Source organism: Melopsittacus undulatus, chromosome 17, assembly GCF_012275295.1.
Source record: "Melopsittacus undulatus isolate bMelUnd1 chromosome 17, bMelUnd1.mat.Z, whole genome shotgun sequence".
Classification (NCBI taxonomy): Eukaryota; Metazoa; Chordata; class Aves; order Psittaciformes; family Psittaculidae; genus Melopsittacus; species Melopsittacus undulatus.
The window spans coordinates 4,622,670-4,644,035 of NC_047543.1; the positions used below are offsets into that span (position 1 = coordinate 4,622,670).

Here is a 21,366-nt window from a genome sequence, read left to right on the forward strand (position 1 = left end):
CTACGGCCTCCTCAGAGGCAGATGGACAACCCAAGCCCATCAGAAGATGGGGGTTAGACACCAGGTTACCTTGAAACACGGGTCCAAGGTCCATGTGACAGATGGGATGGGGTTGGACACCAGGCTACCTTCAACACAGGTCCAAAGTCCACCCAGGTCCACAAGCCCAGCCCAGGGGAAGGCTCAAGGTCCCACCTTGATCTTAAATGGAGCCCCTGGAGCAGGAAATGGGGGGGCTAGTGAAGCCATTTGGGATGATGAAGGTGTGCTGGTGCCAAGATGCCTTTAAACCCAGGGTGATTTTCCCTTCCCCGCTGTGATAACATCTGGAGAGGTTTTGCTGCCTTCTGGCTCCTGCATCGCGCTTTCTGCTGAAATTAGGAGGCTTAGAGAAATGACTCCCTCAGGAGAGAAAAAAACCCACGAAAACACCATAAAAGCAGCAATAAAAGGGGTAGATTCCCCTTTAATTCACCTCAGTCTTTGCTGGGGAGCGCAGGAAGCAGCGGGGGCTGCCCTGCACCCTGCGCAGAGGCTCCCAGAGCACAGATTCGCTTTCAAATCACGCAATTCAGAGCAAGAAACACCGTGGGCTCCCTTTGCCACCCTTTGGGCACCGCGGAGAACGGGTTCCCCTTCGGTTCAGGGCCGTTATCCACCGCAGGGGGGTGGCTGGGGGCTCCCGTGGCCCCACGCAGGCTGCGGCTGCCCAAGCCGGGGCTATTCTTAGCGGGCGGGTGGCCGCGTTCCTCACATTCCCGTTCTCCAGGGACAAGGAGCGCCTGGAAATGAGCAGCCACAGCTTGGCAGCAGCCGGGGGCCATCGGCAGGGGCTGCCCCAGGGCAGAAGGGGGGAGGCGGTGGGTTAGGGTCCTTGGGGAGCTGTGGTTGGAACCTGGGACTCCCCATCCCAGCTCCTTGCTTGTGGCTGTCCCCATGCAGGGAGCAGGAAGAGGGGGTAAGGAGGGTATAAAAGGCAAGTGGGGGACCCCAAATACACACACACATAACCAAAGCAAGCTCAGACTCCCCCCAGCCCCATGGCTTAGCCAGAATTCCCTACCAAGGGATCCAGCCTATTGTAGCGATAGAACAAGTGGTGATGGGTTTAAACTTAAACAGGGGAAGTTTAGGTTAGATATAAGAAGTTCTTTACTGTAAGGGTGAACAGACACCCCACCCTCCATTGGCAGCATCCCTCCATCTGCATCCTTAGGCTGCCTCGGCAGCAGGACCCGGCACAGGCTCTGCCTGTGTCCCCGTGCTGGTAGGGACTGTCCCCATTGAGGCCCTGCAGGTCATGGGGAGTGAATTGACAGCGCTGCAGACCCAAATGATGGGCCAAAAGCTTGGCACTTGGCTCCTCTGCATCCTGCCCTTCCTGGCATATCCTGCAGCATCTCCATGACTCATTGCAGCCACCTGCTCATCCCATTCCCAAGGATGAACCATGCCTCAGTTTCCCCCTCTGAGCAGTGAAGATGCTGGTGTAGCTGCCATGTGTCTCATCCTACAGCTGAGTCCTTCACCTTTTCCTGCCACTTCCAAGTGGGAAGTGGCTTTTAATGGGAAACAACGTCCCTGGTTTAATGTCATCGTGTCCCTCCCATGTTTGCAGCCTCCCATAGGGATGCTGTGGTGGAAAGCCCAGGCTAATGAGGGTTAATTTGGGCAGTGCAATTAACGGTGCTTCTTTTGGGTGTGTTTCTTTATAGTGAGCAAACAAAGAGTGTAGAGGTGAAAAAGTGGGAAAATACATCAGGATTTGTAGTGGTGGGAACCAGGAGCATCCTTCCCCTGCAGAATCCAGCTACAGACCTGGTTCCTCCCTCCTGCCACATCACTGGAGCATCTTCCAAAAGTGAGGGGCAAAGCAGGGGCATGCACCGTGCCAGGGAGCCAGGACACTGGAGCCTGTCTGGGAATACCATGGGGATGGTGCGAGCCCATCTCTCCAGCGCCGGCTGTATTTGCCGTGTGGCTGTAATTCAGCCATGTGGAAAAACACCGTCTCCCCGTTGGCAAACATCCCTCCCGACAAGTGTCAGCCGGGATTCAGGTGGATCCTGTCCTCTCCATCCCACATCTCCCACCCCAAACCCGCAGCCCATCTCCTGGCTGAACCTGCCCCTCACCAGGTGGGTGATGATTCCCTGCGGAGATGATCGTTCTGGTGCTGCAGGAGCAGGGAGGGGGAGGATACCCTTGGGAAACACCCAGGTCTCCTTTGTCCTGGAAATTGAGTGGCTTCCCACTGATTCCCCAGGGTCGGGAGAGGATGGAAAGAAGGGGAATGGAATAAAACACTCGAGGAGGAGGAGGAGGAGGAGGAAGAGAAGAAAGAACTGAGCAAGGGGGGAGGAGGAGGAGGAGGAAGAGAACAGGGTAGGGAGAGAGGATTTACTGCTCAGCTGAATTAGAGGGAGCTTCCTCGAACAGCAGAATTTGCCCAAACACCCCAATTCTTCCTACTTGGGATAAATGTAAGCACAGGATTAACTGCAAGCATATGCTTAAGACCCAAGGAATTGAAAGAAGTCTGGGCATAAAGTGCTCCAAGGAGGGCAGGGCATGGACGGGCATCCTTGTGGCTGGAAGAGCCATGGGAGGAACTGGAGCTTAGTCAATAATAACCTGAATGGGAATGAAACAACTCAATATGCGAGGGCTCAATGGGGGAGAGGTTCTTCCATCAGCCACGAAATGGGATGAGAGTCCCTGACCAGGGAAATGGGGATGAAGTGGTCCCACCACCATGCCCGGAGCAGGACAACTCTTCAGGGGGTCCCTCCCCATGCCCAAAGGCCCATTGGTGACCCCATGATCCCCTCTGCTGAGGAGGGGTGAAGCCCACACGTGCCCTTCTCATCAGACACATCCGTGTCCACGTGACGTGTCCATGAGCATCCCGGCCTGATTTATGGGATGAGAGGAGGGCAGGAGGCCAACCTTAAATCCTGACTGCTTGCTGATTAATCATCACAATTACACTCATATTAGCTATAGTAATCATAGTTTTGCTTTCCCTTTGCAGAAGTGGCCATCCAGGAGCCTCCGAGTGGCTTCGCAAGGCCAAGTGACCAACGTCCCTTGTTTTCCAGGGAGGAAATTGCAGCACAGAGCTGTCTCCCTCAAGTCACCCAGTATATCAACAAGAAAACAGAGAAGGCAGGAGCCTGGACTCCTTGTCCCTCTCCCTCCCCCATGCTATTAAGCTGCATCTGTGTAATATAGAGCAAAACATCCTCCACGAATTGCAGTAAATCATGGCAGAGGCACTGTTCAGGGTGGAGAAGGGGGGAGATAATGGGTTTTTCAACCCGCTTCAACAATAGAACAAGTTTCTCTCCACTGGGGAAGGATGACTTCTATGAGAGACAGATATAAAAGCAGCACCAGGGCTCTGAAATGGGGCTGAAGGGGCACCTGCCTTTGCTCAGCCACTTGCATTGATAGGAGGCACCTCGGGCAAGGAGGGTCGAGTGCCCCACGGGCACGGCCTGGTCCCCATGTGTATTGCTGAGGTACCCTGGAATATTAATTGAAACTCCCAGCAAAACACTCCTGCTGATGATAATGGACCATAATCCTCTTAGACCAATTTCATGCCTGAAAAATCGTGCATACCAATGTAATAATAGAAAGCCCCTTGGTGGACACCGTCCTTAGCAATGGGCCTGGGAGAAGAGGGGATTTCTCTGGAAGCAAAGGGAGCTGCTCCCCTTGGCTCTGACCCCCAACGGGCATGGAGAGATGGGCAGAGCAAGAGTTGAACCTGGGGTTGGGGCTGCTCTACCAGGGCAGCATCATTGTGGGACCCCCCGAACGCAGAGACCTGGGCACCCAGCGGACCCCTGTGTCCTACCGAGCCCGTGGGCCCTGCTGTGGGGCCGGGACCCCGGCACCCTCCGTGCCCACAGAGCCCCCCCAATAGCAGCCGCCCCCCGCCCGCCCCTTCAGCACCTCGGCGAGTGGACAGCGCCGGGAGCGGGGTCCCGTCCGGCCCGCGGCACCCGGAACCCCGGACACCCCCCCCCCAAGCACCCCTCATGGTATCTCGGTACCCCCCAACACCCCCAATGTCCCCAGCACATCCCAGCACCCCCAAGCACCCCAACACCCCCCAGCCACCCCCATCATACCCCGATACCAAGCAACACCCCCAAACCCCCCAGCACCCCCAAAGACCCCCCAACAACCTCTAACACCCCCCAGCACCTCTCAACACCCTGCAACACCCCTATATCTCCCACTCCCCCAACACCCCCAGGCACCCCAAAAACCCCCCAACACCCTCCAGCACCCCCACACATCTCCCAGTACCTCCAACACCTCCCAGCACCCCCGAGCACTCCCAGCGCCCCCCAACACCCTCTAAACCCCCCCAGCACCTCCAGCACCCGACCCCCTCCGGCACCCCGGCCTGCACCCCCTCTCCCCCCCCCCGTGCCTATCAGCATCTCTTCTGCTACACCCCCCCTTCACACCCCGCACCCCTCAGCGCCCCCTCCCTGCTTCTGCACCCTTGCACCCCCCCCAACACCACCTCTACACCTCCACCTCTGCACCCACCCCGACTCCCCTGCACCCCCTCCTCTGCCACCCCCTGCACCTCACCCGCACCCTCCTTCACCACCCCCATCCCACAGACCCCAGCACCCCCTGTCCCAGCCTCCCAAATCCCCCCCTTACACCCCCTGTCCCAGACCCCAAATTCCCCCCCGACATTCCCTGTCCCAGCCCCTCAAGGACCCCACATTCGCCCCCCAGGACCCGCCTGTTGCCCCCGGGGCACCCCAAGGCAGAGGGGCCGATGCTGCGGGACACCGAGGGGGTACCGGGGAGTCCTAAGGGGGTACGGGGGGCGCAGCTGTTGGTGCTGTGGGCTCCCCGGAGCTCCGTCGGGCCGGGGAGCGGTGACTAAGCACTTTGGGGATGTCTCCTCTTGTTAGTTTACTCCATTACCTTCTCCCCCTTTCAACGGGGTCCTCCCCCCTTTATCCTCCCTTCTTCCCCCCCCCCCCCCCCCCCCCCCTCCATCCCCCCCGCCCCATCCTCATCCTCTCCGGGCTGTGCGGGGCGGGCTGCGGGGTTCCCCCTTCCGGCCACCGGGAGCATGGGAGCCCCGGGCCGGCTCCGCTCCAGAGCTTGGGCAGCGCTGGGGTGAGGCGGAGCGGGGCCGAGCCGAGCCGCTCCGGAGCCGTTCCCGAGGGAAGTTGGGCGCATCCCGACGCGATGCCGGTCCGAAGGGGCCATGTGGCCCCTCAGAACACGTACCTGGACACCATCATCCGCAAATTTGAAGGGCAAAGTGAGTACCGCACCCCCCGTGGCTCACACCGGCTCCGGGGGGCACGGAAGGGGCAGAGCGGGGCCCCCGGAGGGTGCCCCCGGGGGCAGCGTCGCTGGGACCCCGAGGGGGTGGGCGACAGCCCCGAGGTTACAGACGGGGCGACAAAGGGGGGGCAAAAAGTGGTCCCAACCCCGGGGGGGGGGGGAGGATCCGCACCCCACACACAGTGTGGGGCAAGGGAAAGGGGTCCCACGGGTTTAGTTGGGGGGGGGGTCCCCAGGCAGGGGTTTTAGGGGGTCCAAATGCCCTACCGGGCTCGCTGCCTGTTTGCCTTCAACTCCGCGCTGCTCGCAGGCAGCCGTCCCTAGTGAGGTGTTGCCATTTGCTGTTGCTCGGAGCGATCCCTTTATGTGAATTTTGGGGGCTGGTTTTCACGTCAAAGAGAGTGAAGGCATCGTGAGCATCGGGGAGAGCTTTGGGGGGTGGGAATAGGGGTCCCGCTCTCTGCGCACCCCAGTGGGGTCGGGTCCCCCCTATGCAGCCAGGGGGGATGGAAAGGGGAGCACTGGGGGCACCCCAAAAAGCTGTGCTCGGGGGTGCGCTGTGGGATTCCTCCTGTGTGCGGTTTGCGGGGGGGTCCCATGGCTCCTGCCCCGGCTGTGAGTGACGTGACCCTGGGGACGGGAGCGAGAAAAACTGTCCCTGCTTCCTATCAGTTCCCACTGGGAAGCGGCGGCTGAGGAGCAGCAGGGGCAACACGGGGTGGAGGTGCCAGCGGGGCGGCAGCCAGGCCCCTGCATCCCTGCCTGCTCCCTGCCTGCATCCTGCCTGCGCCTTGCCTGCTCCCTGCCCACATCCCTACCTGCATCCCTGCTCACATCGCTGCCTGCATCCTGCCTGAGCCTTGCCTGCTCCCTATGCTCTGCCTGCATCCTGCCTACATCCCTGCCTGCTCTTGCCTGCTCACTACCTGCTCCCTGCCTGTGCTCTGCCTGCTCCCTGACTGCACTGTACCTGCTCTCTGCCTGCATCCTGCCTGTGCTCTGCCCGTTCTCTGCCTACATCCCTGCCAGCTCCCTGCCTGCATCGTGCCTGTGCCTTGCCTGCTCCCTGCCTGCACTCTGCCTGCTCCCTGCCAGTCATAGCAGGCACCAGTCAGGCTCTGCCCAAACATCTTCCCCTCAGCAGCTTCATGGTGTGAAAAGTGCAGGGAGACACCAACCCCCCCTTCACATCACCACCATGGGCAGAGCATGCTCCCATGCGTGCTTCACCCCTCCTGCAGCTCCCATGGGTGCAGGGGGGGAGGCCCAATACTTCCTTCCCAGTGCTGGTGCTGAGCCCCAGTGCCATGGGGCTGGAAAGGAAACCAGGGGTGACAATACCCCCAAGGAGACCTGACTGCAGCTCCTTCCCATCCTGGCCCTGGTCTCATCCCCAGGACAGCTCTGGCTCCCTGCAGCCGCATAAATCCTGTCCTGCACCAGCCCAGCCTGGATCCAGCCCTTGGTGCTGGCACTGGCTGGGGAAACACTCACAGCATCCCTCAATAGCAGGGCTTTGATGGAAGGTCCCCTCCTTGTGCCACCTTCCAGCTGGCAGAGCAGTTTAGATAGAGAAGGATCGGGAAGAGGAGGCTGGGAAACATTTGGCCAGGGTGGTTTGTGCTGTTTGCAGCACCAGTGTCAGCTCTGTATGGGAGAGGGAAAGGTGCTGGGGTGGGAATTCCCCACCTCAGAGGGATGTCATAGGCTGGGATGAGGCAGGAGACCTCAGTGCAGCATCCCTGGGGTCACATCCGTGGTTTACTGGGAGGCTGGGCCAATGCAGGGACACGAGGAAGAGCCCTGATGTGCTGAGGAAGGGTCCCCCCATCCCACCTCATCCTGGTGCCACAGCATGGGGAGGGTTCTCCCGCATTGGGGTGGAATTCCCTATGCGGCTGGAGCGCAGCTCTGGAGCAGGCAGGCTGCAGATGCCATTCCTGGGTAATCCAGGAGATTAATTGGGGTCTGGGCTGGGAGGCAGCCTCCAGACAGACCCTGACCTGCCTCCAGCCCCAGCCCAGGAGATGGAGATGCTGATGGGGGGGGGGGCACAGCATCCATCACATCAGCATCCGCAATCACATCCCAGCAAAGCTGTCCCAGGGAGGATCCTCCCCAGCCCAGCACCCCCCGAATTCCCTGGAATCAATGAAAATGAAACCAAATCAATGGAAATGGAACCAAATCAAGGCTCCAGGCTGGCTCTCCCCCAGGATAAGGATGGAAGCGGCTCCGTCTGGGCTGGATGACGTGAGCTGGATGCCAGCAAGTCCAGCCCAGTGGCTGCAGCAGCAGGAGGGGATGGAGTGCCATCACTCCCTGCCTCAGTTTCCCCTCTCCTCCACCTGAGCTCTTTCGTTGTTGAGTGCCAGGGCCCAGCAGGGGTTGGATTTCAGCTGCAGCCCAAGGGCAGGATTATCCTAGAAAACCTGAGGAGAATCATTAATGTGATGGGTTTCACCTGGCTCCCCATGGAGCTGAGCCTCAGCTCGCTCCTCCTCTCACCCCTTGCCTTCAGTCATCTGAGCCAGGTGGGAAGTCTCGGAGATCACTCAGGTTGCTGATGAGCTCCTGGGGAGAGATGAATTCTGCTGCTTTTCCCTGTGCTTGCAGTGCCAGCCGGGGACAGATTGCCCATGTATTAGACAGCAGCGAGTCCCCGCATGCAAGCATGAGGCTGTGTGGGTTGGCCCAACCCCAGCAGGAACTGGCTTCAATGGGGATCCCCTTCTGGGTCCCCATGGCCACCAATTCACATGAAATGGGGGAAACTGGGGGAATTTCTCCTCTCGGAAGAGCAGTGCGGGGTAGGGGGAGCTCTACTCCCCAGTGTCTCTGTATAAGCCCCACAGTCGGTAGCATCCAAAACGATGGGGCTGCCCTTCATCCCTATGGGTCTCCCTAAGCCCAGTGCTCTGGCTCCCCGCAGACCGCAAGTTCCTCATCGCCAATGCCCAGATGGAGAACTGTGCCATCATCTACTGCAATGACGGCTTCTGTGAGATGTTTGGTTACTCCCGTGTGGAGGTGATGCAGCAGCCCTGTACCTGTGACTTCCTCACCGGCCCCGACACCACCAAGAGCTCCATCGCACAGCTCACCCAGGCCCTGCTCGGCTCTGAGGAGTGCAAGCTTGAGATCCTCTACTACCGCAAAGACAGTAAGAGGGGCTTGACGGGGTGAGCTGGGGCTGGGAGGTGTCACCCGGCCTGGGCTTGGGGTGCAGGAGCTGGTGGGGGGGTGTGGAGGGGGTTTGATACTGTCAGGGTGTTGCTTTGTCCACGGGGGCCGTCACTGGGATGGAATCATCTTTGCCATGATGGGGACCTCAAGTGATGGAGTTTGTTCATAGAATCCCAGCATGGTTTGGGTTGGAAGGGAACTTAAAGCTCATCCATTCCCAACCCCTGCCCTGGGCAGGGACCCCTTCCACTGGAGCAGCTGCTCCAAGCCCCTGTGTCCAACCTGGCCTTGAGCACTGCCAGGGATGGGGCAGCCACAGCTTCTCTGGGCACCCTGTGCTAGTGCCTCAGCACCCTCACAGGGAACAGCTTCCTTATACCCAACCTAAATCTCCCCTGTTTCAGTTTGAACCCATTGCCCTGTCACTGCAGTCCCTGCTGATGCATCCTTGCAGCCCCCTTCAGCTGTTAGTGTCAGATTATTTGGGAATGGGGTCATTTACAGCTCCTTGGTGATGGCTCAGAGCTCCCGGAGCCTCAATGGCATCACTCCCTGTATCACAAATGAGGATCCAGTGGGAAGCCCATGGAGGAGCCAGGCTGGGGCATGGTTTTCCTGGTCTATGCTCCAAGACAAGATGAGACAGACCCTTCATCCCTGCCAAAAGCAGGCGCAGGCGATGGCCTTGGAGCTGCCATTGCAGTGAGCAGGAGGCGGCTGTGCGTGCACAGATGGAATTAGGCTGAGATGAAAATGAAGCTTTGATGGCACATACAAGTGATTAGTGGTAATGCAGCAGGAAGTTAAACACATATGTAGTGCTTGATGCTGCAAAGCAGCAGTGGCCACAGCTCCCAGGGGTGGGGATTGCAGATCCAGTGCTCAACAGAGGTTAACATAGGAAGTATTCCCCTTTTCCAACCTGTGGAGCTTTCCCATGGCTTCATCAGGGACTGAAGGACAAGGGGGGATGGGTTTAAAACTGAAACGGGAGGTTTAGGTTGGAGATGAGGAGTGACAGTGGTGAGGCCCTGACACAGGTTGCCCAAAGGTGATTGCCCCATCCCAAGGCCAGGTTGGACAGAGCCTTGGGCAACACGGTCTAGGGTGAGGTGTCCCTGGCAGGGGCTTGGAACTGGATGAGCTTAAGGTCCTTTCCAACCCACTCTATGATGGGCTGAGCAAGGGGCTGCACCCTGCAGGGGCAGGATGGAGAAGAAACAACTGGAAGCCAAGGGAAGGAGAAGGCAGGAGCCCTGGCTGCCAGCCCAGCACGCTATCTCCAAGCTGGGGCACGGGTGTCCTGGCCTCCCTCCCAGACCCTATCTCCTGGGCTGGCATCCAGGTGCCAGTGTATCAGCCCCGGGAATTATCCTCTGGCAGCACCCTGAGTGTTAACCGGCACAGTTAACGTGGCAGGGCTGGATCACACCACTCACTGGCTGCCTTTCCCATGGGATTTTCCTCCCATCCTCCCCAATTGAGGCTCTTCCCAGGTGAAGCGGGGCCAGGGCTTGGTTGTGCATCCCCACTTGGCTGCTGTGATTTGCACTGGAGCCCAGCACACAAGGAAGCGTGAGAAGTGGGTATATCCCTTTCTCCTGGTCCATCCCAATGTGGATGCATGGCCATAGCAAGGACATGTGCAGCCCCTTTCCCCTCCCTCAGGATAGTTTCCCCATCCATCTGCTCCACTGGGAGCCTGATCCAAAGCCTGCTTTGAAGCATTCCCACCTGGCTGGTGGGATGCTCAGTGCTCTCCTCAGAGCCCTGCTCTTCCTCTAGGCCACAGGAAACTCGGTGCAGCTCTGAGCCGCTTTCTTCTCTTCTTTATTAACAAGAAAGGGGAAAACTGAAGCCAGAAACAAGCCCTTCGTGTCTATTTTTAAACCCCAGCCCCACCAGCAATCTGCTTTCCAATTGTTTCCCCCCCAGCACTCAGCCTGCGACCGCTCAGCCCATTATAAATGGGTCTTATCGGCAAAGAAAAGGCCTTTGCATTATAGGGAGCTGCTGCTTAATTAACCAGCGGAGGCTCGGAACCCGCCTGTCCTCCTTTTCATGCCAGCAGCACCAATCTCCAGCCTCAACCTGCTGTTTATTACTGCGGTACTCCCGGCTCTGCAGCTCCCAGGGTTGTTTCCTTGCTTTTCTGTTTGCCAGAGGCTGTATTATACCCCAAATCCACCCATCAGAGCCCACACGGCTGGTGGGATGGATGGATGGATGGATGGATGGATGGAGGGATAGAGGGATGAAGAGATGGATGGAGGAAGGGAAAGGGGCAGCCTTGGGTGTCTGGGTACAGCAGGATGCTGCATGGTGGGTGATGGGTGTCTTGCTGCTCTGTCCTCATCCCTTGTGTCATCAGCTAATTATAACAGGGGAGCTGACAATGAGCCCAGCTCTGGGCAGCCAAAACAGAGCCAAGAAGCAAGTACAAGTGTGGGACAACAAGGGCTGTTGTCCCTCCTTGCCACAGCAGGCTCTGACAGAGGGGAGAGCCCGGCCATGGCACATGTGGGCTCTAATCCCCTGCTCAAAGCCGGGAGATCAGGGAAAAGTTAATTTCCTCACAAGATGCTACACAGCTGGGGGGTCATTATGGGATCATCAGGAGCATCCACAGCCACCAGCCCCAGGGATATGCTCCCCATTGTGGCCAGGGCTGAGCTGAGCATCCCAAGGAGGTGACACCAAGGGGCTGGTGGCAACAAGCAGGGATGGGGTTTTAGCCCCTGAGGGTGATGTGCTTTGCAGCAAAGTGACCATCAGGAGCCACTGGAGGCTGGTGGCCGGAGGTGCTGGGTACCACGGTGCTGGCATGGCCCGAGCAGCAGCTGGCAGCATTTAATCTGCATGAATGTGGTGCTTATGAATATGAAAGGGGAGATGTGGGGCCAAGGCAGGCGGAGCAGCTGGTGGAGCAGCTCCATCCCTGAGCCCATGGAGCAGTTTGTGCCGGTCCACTGGGGCCAGGGATTAGGGATGGGGATGAGGCTGGCAAACTCATTACACTGGTGCCATAAACTGGGCTTTCCCCCCAGAGGTCCAGGAGGAGGAGGGGGGGAGGATGCAGAGGGATTGGGATGCTTGAGCTGGCAGTTGTGGGGCAGGCAGGCACAGGTTTGGGTGTTCACTGCACCCAAAGGGGACAGCAGGGCTCATGGGACTGGAATCATGGAATGGTTTAGATTGCAAGGGACCTTAGAGATCCCTTTTGTCCCCAGCACAGGGCACATCCATAGCACAGCAACTCCAGTTACCGCTGCCAGGAAGCCCTGGCTGAGGCAGGCAGGGATTCATCCAGCCCTGTCCATCCATGGGGCAGACAGGGCAGGATGGAGGGGATGCCCCTGCTGGGAAGCACGGCCCTGAGCTCTTGGCTTGTTCAAACGTGTGGGTTTAAGCCAAGCTGGGGCCCTTTGCTTTGTGTTCCTTTAAGGGCCAGGCTCAGCAGAGCCAGGCTGTGACCTCCATAAGGACACACACAATGGCCCAACTCCAGACTGGGACTTATAAACATCCCACCCTGCAATGACAAACTGTCTGCTCCCAGACATCCCAAGCTGTGGGGCTGATTCTGCCACCCTCAGCACCACCATTGCCCCATGGACAGCACGATTGAGGCACAAAGCTGGAAGGGACACGTTTTCCATCCTCTTCTGCTCTTTGGATGCTTTGTGCTTGGATCAGGTGTCCCAAGAATAGAGGGACAGGCCCAGAGCATCCCCAGCACCGCCTGGATGCTTCCCAGGAGGCTTTTCCATGGAATCCCTCCCCAGCAGAGACAAAACCCCACTCAAATCTCTTCATCCCCATCCTCACTGCTGTTACATTCCCAATGGCCCCATATGCCATGGGGACAGGGCCCTTGGGGTGACAGGACAGCCTTGGGAATTGCTGTCAGCAATGCAGCTTTGGCTGCACAGCCCTGCGCTAAGCTGGACTAATTCCTGCAGCCGGCAGGGATTTAGGAAGGGAAGGACCATGGGTCTGGATGTGGCCACTCACTCTGTGCCAAGGAGATTAGGCTGCATTTTGCCAACCCCCTGTATTGATTCGGGGCCCCTTTTGGCTCCTGGGGATCGGAGCATCCTTCCATCTGCATCCAGTGTGCTTGGAGACATCCTCCTTGAAGCTGTGCTGTTGGTGGGTACCTGGAGCCAGCCAGAACTCTGGATTCCCCTGCTTCTCACCAGGGAGATCCCTGCTCACCACCTCACGGGGATACCCTCCATCCTCACACCATTCCTTCTTCAGGTCATTTTAGCACTTTGGATGTGCTGCAAGGACCATTAATGGTTGGTCTGGTGTCACAGTGGGTTTCAGTCTCCTGATGCCCTGTCTGGGTCTGGGGAGAGGCCAGCACCCATTGTGCACACCAGACCCCAAGGGTGCCCCATCTCCCACCAGCCATCATCTCCCATCATTTTCCATCCCATCTCCAGGATTTGCTATAGGCTCTCCCAGCAATCTGCACTTCCTATTGAAGTCCTGACACTGATCTTACCCTGGACAAGAGGGAGCAAGGCTGGGCCCTCCCAAGCATCACTCTGGCTTTGCCATGCAGCCCCATCTGCATCCTTGTCCCCATGCCCTTCCCAGCCCCTCTCCTCTGCTCCTTTATGTAATACCACTATAGATTTAACCACTGTGCCATGAGACCCTGCAGATTAAATCTCCCATCCGGGGGGAGGGAAGGACTCAGGAAGAGCTCGGAGGGCAGATTAATAGCTCGATTTTAATATTCATAACAATGCAGTTTGTGTCCTGCTCTCGGAAACCCCTGTGTCCTCTTGATTAGTTTCATACTGATGATCCCAACAAAGGCATTAACCACCGCGGATCAGAGCCGGGGAGGGAGGGCCCCCGATGATGGCATCTTTAATGTTATTAAATGCTCACTTTTATCAAGGTCAGAAGACAAAGATGGGTTGGGAAGCACAAAGCTCAGCCTGGGGGAGATGAAACCCAGCCCAGGTGTTTAGGGAATGAGCCCATGCAAACCCATCGCATAGACCCATGGAATGGTTTGGGTTGGAAAAGGACCATCCAGTTCCACCCAGTACAACACCTTCCACTGGAGCACCTTGCTCCAAATCCCATCCATCCTGGCCTTGAACAGGGATGGGGCAGCTTCTCTGGGCACCCTGTGCCTCAGCACCCTGGCATTGGCTGGGGGAGCCTCCAAAGCTGCATCCCTGCTGCATCCCTCCCTGTTCACAGCCCCAGGCTGGGTTTCCCACCGCATGGCCATGCAGCAGCCCCACAGAGCTCACTGCAGGTTGGGAATGCCCCCGGGGCTCCTCCAGGAGATCATTTGGCGGCTGGATAAAATTAGATGGATGGAGCAGAACAGCTGAAGGGAAGAGACAGGCAGATGGATGGGGACAGTGACTGCGGAATGGGGATGGGAGCAGGGTGCCCAGTTTTAACTGGGGGAGGGGGGAATGGGGAAGCTTGGCATTCCCATCCCCATTGATCAGGGGGTTGCAACTGGACGAGCTTTAAGGTCCCAGTCTGAGATTCTCTGATTCTATATAACCTGATGCTCCATCATCCCCTCGATGCCATCCATGCTGGATGCGGGTCTGAGCAAGGCACCAAGCTCCTGGCACACAGGGCTGTGCCTGGCAGAAGCACTTTTGGGGTGATTCCCCTGGGTTTGGAGAGTCCCACACCAAACTAACAGCCCTGAACTGGGCAGGTCATCATTACAGGTCCCTTCCATAGGTCTATTCTATTCTGTTTAAGAAAGGATCAGCCCAGGGGTGTGCAGCAGTGGCCATAACTCAGGCTGAGCACCTCTCAGATTTGCAGGATCAAACCAGGCACCAGCTGCCTCCCAAACCCAGCCCAAACCACATCCCAGCTGCTCCTTATATCCCTCCAACCAGGCTGTAACTGGGCCCAGTTTTCAGCTGTTCAGCATGGGCAAGGGATTAACACTTTGTGTACCACCTCCAGACATGGATCCCATGAGATTCCATCCCTTCCCATCACCATGGAGGGGTTACGAAGGAAAAGTGAAGCAGTGAAAGGGATGCAGCAGAGCAGAGCATATGAGCAGGATGAGGCCATCTAAGTCAGGATTCCCAGTCCATGGAACTGATGGCTGCCCATGGCAATGAGCCATGCTGGGATGCAGGTCCTTGGGAAGTTGGTGATGCTTCAGAGTCACTTGGGGGGGGGGGGGAATAGCTCATTTTATAACACAATAAAGCAGGAAGCATCCAGTGCCACCGAGCATCACACACACAGGTACAGACATGCACAGAGCCATAGTACCCCAGAGATAGCACCGCATCATCCCACTGGGCAGGTACCACCTTAGGACACCTCACTCCCCATCACTTAAAGGACACCACACACCTATTAGATCCCTAAAAACCTCACAGGAGCCTTCCAGTATCTGAAGGGGACTACGAGGATGCTGGTGAGGGACTCTTCATCAGGGACTGGAGGGATAGGAGAAGGGGTGATGGGTTCAGACTGGACCAGGGGAAGGTCAGGTTGGATATAAGGAGGAAGCTGTTCCCTGTGAGGGTGCTGAGGTGCTGGCACAGGGTGCCCAGAGAAGCTGTGGCTGCCCCATCCCTGGCAGTGCTCAAGGCCAGGTTGGATACAGGGGCTTGGAGCAAGCTGGTTTGTGGCAGGGGATTGGATCCAGATGAGCTTTAATGCCCTTTTCCAACCCAAATCATTCCATGTTTCTATGAAAGGGAGGGAAAAGGGCTCATTTCTCCCCACCCTGTGCCCGTGCATCCCTCCAAACCAGCTTTATCTGCTGGAATCCCCCCCCCCCCCCCCCTCCCCAGCTCACACATTTAAGTGGATTTCCTTTCCCTGCGGTGAACAACAATGAAATAAAGAAAGAAGGAAATAATCCCGGGCCCTTTAAACAGATTTTCCCATATCCATTTCTTTCCCGTTCTTGTGCATGTGTGTGTGTGTGGATGTGCACATCCCTGACGTCAGGGCAGCTTTGGAAGTTGCCCGATGCTGGCCATCTGCTCCTGATTACAGGAGGCCCTGAGCTCCTTAAAACTGTACGCAGGAAGGCTGATATGGAGCCATGGTGAGAGCACCGGAGCGGGATGGCAGCGGGATGGAGCCGCTAATCCCTGGTGATCAGGGAAAAGCAACATGAGGGATCCGCACTGGGCAATAGCTGCTGTGCGAGGAGGTTCTTTGCTTTGTGCCACTGGTACCTGGTTGCTCCCATCGGAACTGGTTGGAGTTAGGGCCGGGGGGTTGGAACTGCATGAACTTAAGGTCCTTTCCAACCTGAACTATCCTATGATTCTAAGATTCCAGAGGCTTGGAGCAGGTGTCCATGCAGTCCCCCTCATTCCCAGGACACTGAGCCAGTCCATGTGCCACCATGCCTCAGTTTCCCCATGGACCACTCCATGCCAGTGCCTTTAGGGGATGTCTTTGGGAGCCATCCCACTGATCCCACCACATCGTGGTGCCCAGTGCTGGGATGCGGCATGGGTCAGGCTCACCCCATTGCCCACATCCAGGACAGCTGAAGCCAATCCCCAAAACCTACCTGTAATTTCAGGGTAATTAGCTGCAGCCTGATTACAAGCAGGATGCTTAATGAGGTTAAACCAGTACCTGAGACTTTGTGAGTTCTTAATTACCAGCTTTTAATTGCTGCTCTCAAGTACATCAATATAAATGACTGGGACCAGAAGCAACCCAAGGCAAGATGTGATGGGTGTGAGCTGGGATGCTGCAGAGATGCAGCTCTTTCCCAGGGCTCAGCTTCCAAACCCTTTGCTCCCTATCAGTAGGGATTGCAGCCCAAGTGCTTTAAAGGCCTAAAGCTGTTGTGTGCTGGGGGGTGGTTGTGCAGAACCCCTGATCCAGCCTCTGCTCCACAGCCTCCTGTTTCCGCTGCCTGGTGGATGTGGTGCCGGTGAAGAACGAGGAAGGAGTCGTCATCATGTTCATCCTCAACTTCGAGGACCTGGCGCAGCTCATTGCCAAGAGCACCGGCCGCAGCCTGCACCATCGCCTGTCACAGAGCTGGCACAGAGGTGGGTGATGGCATCCGCAGGGGTATCCCCATCCCTTGGCTTGCAAAGGAGCTCGTAAGGGGTGAAGGATGCACCGTGGGGCTGAGCCCCACATCGTGCGCTGGAGCAGAGGTTTGTGTTTCTACATGGGGAAGGACCCAGCCAAAACTGGGTGACAAAAGGATGTTTGAGGCACTGTGCCCCTGCAGCCTGCAGGCAGGAGGTGCTGGAATGGGACAGGACCCGTGGGGGGGGGGTCAGTGGGAGGGCCAGGGGACATCTGCTGTGCTATGGGTACATCGCTGCAGGAGAATGGCACAAGGATGATAGTGCTGGGATGGCTCTGCCCTGGCTTTGATCTGTTCCAAAACTCATCCTGGAGTTTTGTGGGGCTTTTGGAGAGAGTGGAAAATTCCATCTCCCTTCTTTGGGAAGCCTGGATCAAAGGGAAGCTGTGGTGAGGTGCTCAAGCAGAAGTGGATGCCCAGAGATGCAGACATTAGACCTGATCATGGGAAGAAGAGCTGCAGCTCCTGTTACATGGCCCTCTGTGCCAGTCACCGAAGTCAGGGTATCATGAACCTCAACAAGAGGAAGAACTCCTTTCCACTGAGGGTGGCAGAGCCCTGGAACAGGCTGCCCTAATGGTTCTGTGACCACTGATGGGGACCCTGTCCGTTGTGTTGGTGTGATAATGGGAGCTTTAATAACACTAGATGCAAATCCATCCCCTGGAGCCACTGAGATGCTTGAATCAGCAGAGATGCTGTGTGTGGTGACAGGTTTTGTGTACCCTCAGGCACCTGGGGATTACAGCCATATGTGTGTGAATGTGTATACAGCCTGTGCATGTGTTCCTGTGTCTGTGAAGTGATGAGATTTGTATTTTGGGTGTGTTGCTTTAGTACCACTTAAATTCCAGCATCACCTCGAATCCTGTGTTCAGCTCTGGGCCCCTCACTGCAAGAGAGACCTTGAGGGGCTGCAGTGGGGCCAGAGAAGGGCAATGGAGCTGGTGCAGGGCCTGGAGCATGAGAGAAATGGGGAAGGGCTGAGGGAGCTGAGGGGTTCAGATGGAGAAGAGAAGGCTCAGGGGGGATCTGATGGCTCCCTCCAAGTGCCTGAGAGGAGGATGGAGCCAGGAGGGGCTGGGCTCTGCTCCCAAGGAATAAGGGATGGGACAAGAGGAACCGGCCTCAAGCTGCACCAGGGCAGGTTTAGATGGAGCTGAGGAACAATTCCTGCCCCACAGGGTGCTCAGCATTGGAACAGGCTGCCCAGGGCAGGGCTGCAGGCACTGGCCCTGCAAGGGTTCACACCCCTCAGTGCCATGGGTTAGGGGTGGCCTTGGCACTGCTGGGAATGGTTGGACTGGGTGTTATCAAAGGTCTTCTCCAACCCTGTTGGTTCTATGGTTCTATGATCAGTGCTACTCTGCAGCCCCCTCAGCTCAGTATGCATTGAACTGTGATGCATCCATTATCCCACCCTAAGATGGGGTGCAAAAGGATACCTGTTGCTCTCCCGTGCATTGGAGATTGCACTGTGCATCCCTGGGAGTGTTGGGAGGTCCAGAGCTGCTGGTGCCAGCCCAGATCCATCTCTCGTGTGTGGGTTTTCGGGCTCAGTCTTCCATTACCCGGCCATAGGCAGCCTCATTGCTGCTCCCTGGCTCTCTGCTGTGCAGGGAACATTGGCTCCTTTGCTTCTTCCAGCCGAAAAGCTGCTCTGGGCATTGGAGATGGGGTGAGTGGAGGGAGCTCGTGTGGGTCCCCCCATTGGCAGTGGCATTTTTGGGGCTGTCTGAGCAGCATCAGGGCTCTTTGTCCCCTGTGCTTTTCCCCCTGTGGGGAGCTTGTGGAGCATCCCATGTGCTCCAGGATTTAGGCCACTTTTGGTGCAGTCAATGGGTACACCTGGTTCTGGCCCAGGCCATGAACAGCAGGATGCTCTCATGCACTCTGCTGCAGTCTTCTCCATAGACCAGCATTAGAAGAGGTCAAGTGACTTTATACTGGGTGTCTCCATTGGGGGCACTGCCAGTTCCTCTCCACATATGGTCCCTTCTCCTCCTGAACCTCTTTCCCATCTCCTTGTCCCATGGTCTCCATGATGGCAGCAAGGGACTCCCCCTCTTTGGTCCAGCATCCTGAATAACTCCAGGGCCAGAACTGCTAGAACTTCTTAATTCCTCGCTAACTCACCACCTCTTTTGTGTTGTTCCCTCCCCCCCTCCCACCAAGGAGCTTTAGAAGCTCAATTTCCTCCAGGTCCAAATCCTTTAAGTAGCTTTAACCTCTGTAATTGGCTTAGGGATGCTCTGCACCTTTCCCACTTTGTGCCTGCAGTCCTAGGGGATCTCTCCTCCAGCCCAGCAGTGCTTTCTGCCAGGTCAGGCTCTGCCTTGAGCACTGTGATGGCACAGGAACAGCGAGTGCATTGGAGAAGGAAGGGCCATGCCCCAAAGTCTTCCATAGCCCTCCAGAGCCCCATCCGCTCCAGCCCTCGCATGCAGCTAGGTTACATCTGTGTCTCTTGTGTTTTGTCTCTCTCTCTAACAAGGTGAAGGTAGGAGGTTGAAGTGTAGTCTCCCGTCCCTGCGGCGACTCAAAGTCCAGCGGAAATCTCTGCCCACCAGTGAGTTTGATGGAGTAGCCATTGACTATGGAAAGGTAACCGTAGCTTTGTCTGATCTAAGCCAGGTCCCAGCGCTCTTCCTCCGCTCTCCCCATCCCGCTGTCCCTCAGCTGCTGTGGCTCGGGCCGTATCCGGTGTTAGGGGTTCCAGTGCTGGGTCAGTGTTGGGCATAGGGCCCAGCATGGACTGGAAGCAAGCGGCGGTGCTTTGGTGGCGTGGGATAGAGCTGGATGGTGCTGCTCTGAGGGGGGAGCGGGAGAGGTGCTGAGCTGTGAAGCTGGGAGGAAGGTCTGGCTCTGCAGGGCAGGTTATCCATGATAGTGGAGCTCCAAGGAGTCGTTTCCACCTCGAGGAAGGGACATGGTGGTGGCTGCAGGTGACTGGAGCGGGTCTGCTCTGAGCAGAGACTTGCAGGGCACAATTCCCATGTTTTCCTGGCAGGAGACAAGCAGCTCTGGCTTCTTACTCCTCCAGCAAAGACTGCGCTGTCTGTGATGGAGAGCAATGCTGGCATTGCTGGCATGGTGTTGGTTGGAGCTCTTTAGAGATGGATGTTCTTGGTGCTTGTCAGAAGTGCTCTGGGCAAAGACAGGCTGTTTTCTGAAGTGCTGTAGCTCAAGGCACAGGGCTGTGGGCCAGAGGCTTTTGCTCTGCTAATGCATCCCCAGGCGCCAGGTTCCTGCTGTGCTGGATGGATCCGGGCAGCCCAGACAAAGCTGCTTCCCAAACTCATGATACATGAGACAAAAGGTGCCCGTGTACTCAGAGGCTGTCGTGCTCATGGCAAGTTGAAGATGTGTGTGACATTGCTGCATGCTCTGGGTATGATGCTCCTACAGACACCAGCGGTGCTCAAGTCTATGGGTACCCACAGGCTGAAGCTGCTTGGGGCACCACAATGGAAGATGTGTGTTGAGGACAACCTAATGACCCACCACTTTGGTGGAGCTTGGTCCAGTTGGGGCAGCTCAGCAGATACAGGGGCTGCCAACCCCTCCAGACACCCAGTGCCAAAACATGCAGCAGGTTCCTTAGGGATGGTGACAAGTGCCACGCTTCCTCCCTTGGCCGTAGCTGGCATGGGCATAGACCCCTAGGTTTCTGTTCCAGAAGCTGCTGCTTTGTGCATCCCATTGCAGAAGTTGTTAAAGACTCTTTAGGTCTCCATGAAAACAGAAGGTTTAGCAATGGATGGGGGTGGCTATAGGAGAAGATTGACTACAAATGGAGCCCAGCATCTCCTCCAGTGCTTCCTGGTGCAGAGCATGCCCCCAGTACAGACATGAACACAAGACCCCAAGGCACCAACCCTCACCCTTGGTGGTGGCCTGAGCTCTTGCAGCAGGTGAGGGAAGGGCATATCCAGTGGTGGGATGCAGGGACACCATGGAGATGCTCCAGGCAAGCCTGTCCCTTAGGGTCTCCTCTTCTCGCCCTGGCCTGCTTCCCAGCTGCTCAGCATCACCTCACAATGCATCCCCCGGCCTCTGGTAGGAGATGGGAGCTGGGGTTTTGGCTGCCCCATTGCAGGTCCTGATCCCAGTTGGAGGCGACCTCCGGATCCGCAGCGCTTCCCAGCCCTCTGCCCCTCCTCTTACCTCCCCCAGCTCCCTCTCCTTCCCCCCCAAGCACATGAGGACCCCTTCTAATGAACCGCTTTCTCCCGGCTGTCTTAAAGCCTGGTGGTGACTCCCTGATTTTGAGGGACTTGAAGACATCGCCCAAGGAGAACTGTGTGCAGTCAGAGACCGAATCCCTCCTGGAAAAGGAGCGGAGGCCGAGCCTGGAGGCTGACCCCACTCTGCAACACTCGTCCCTGAAACAAGAGCCTCCCTTGGTGGGCCCACGAGGGTCGTATTCTGCCTGGGGTTTCTTTCGGTCTCGGCCCGGGGGCAGCTTCCACAGCCTCCGCAGGGTCTCCTCCTTGGACAACTTTGAGGCTGCGAGGTCTGAGTTCCAGAGAAAATTCAGGGAAAGGAGGGCAAATTCAGGTAGGGATAAACCCTGGAGCTGTGGGTCCTGTTGTGGGTCCAGCACGTCCCGGGGGGAGGTCTCTTACCCTGCTGTTCCATCTGTAAAGTGGAGATAAGCTGGGATCTGCTCCATGTGGTTCCCCTCGGAGGCAGGTCCTGTTCTCTGGGTAGGGCCATCCATCGTGATGTGTGTGAGATGTGAG

General features: G+C 57.1%; 1 protein-coding gene across 1 annotated transcript in view; it reads left to right on the top strand.

Annotated features, from left to right (window-relative positions):
* Positions 1–5,235: 5,235 nt before the first annotated feature.
* Positions 5,236–21,366, top strand: part of KCNH6 (potassium voltage-gated channel subfamily H member 6) — a 29,051-nt gene continuing 12,920 nt past the window's right edge. The window contains exons 1-3 of the mRNA XM_034070171.1: positions 5,236–5,311; positions 8,270–8,500; positions 16,419–16,574. Coding sequence (XP_033926062.1) covers positions 5,236–5,311; positions 8,270–8,500; positions 16,419–16,574 — 463 coding nt within the window. The remainder of the gene's footprint in view (positions 5,312–8,269; positions 8,501–16,418; positions 16,575–21,366) is intronic.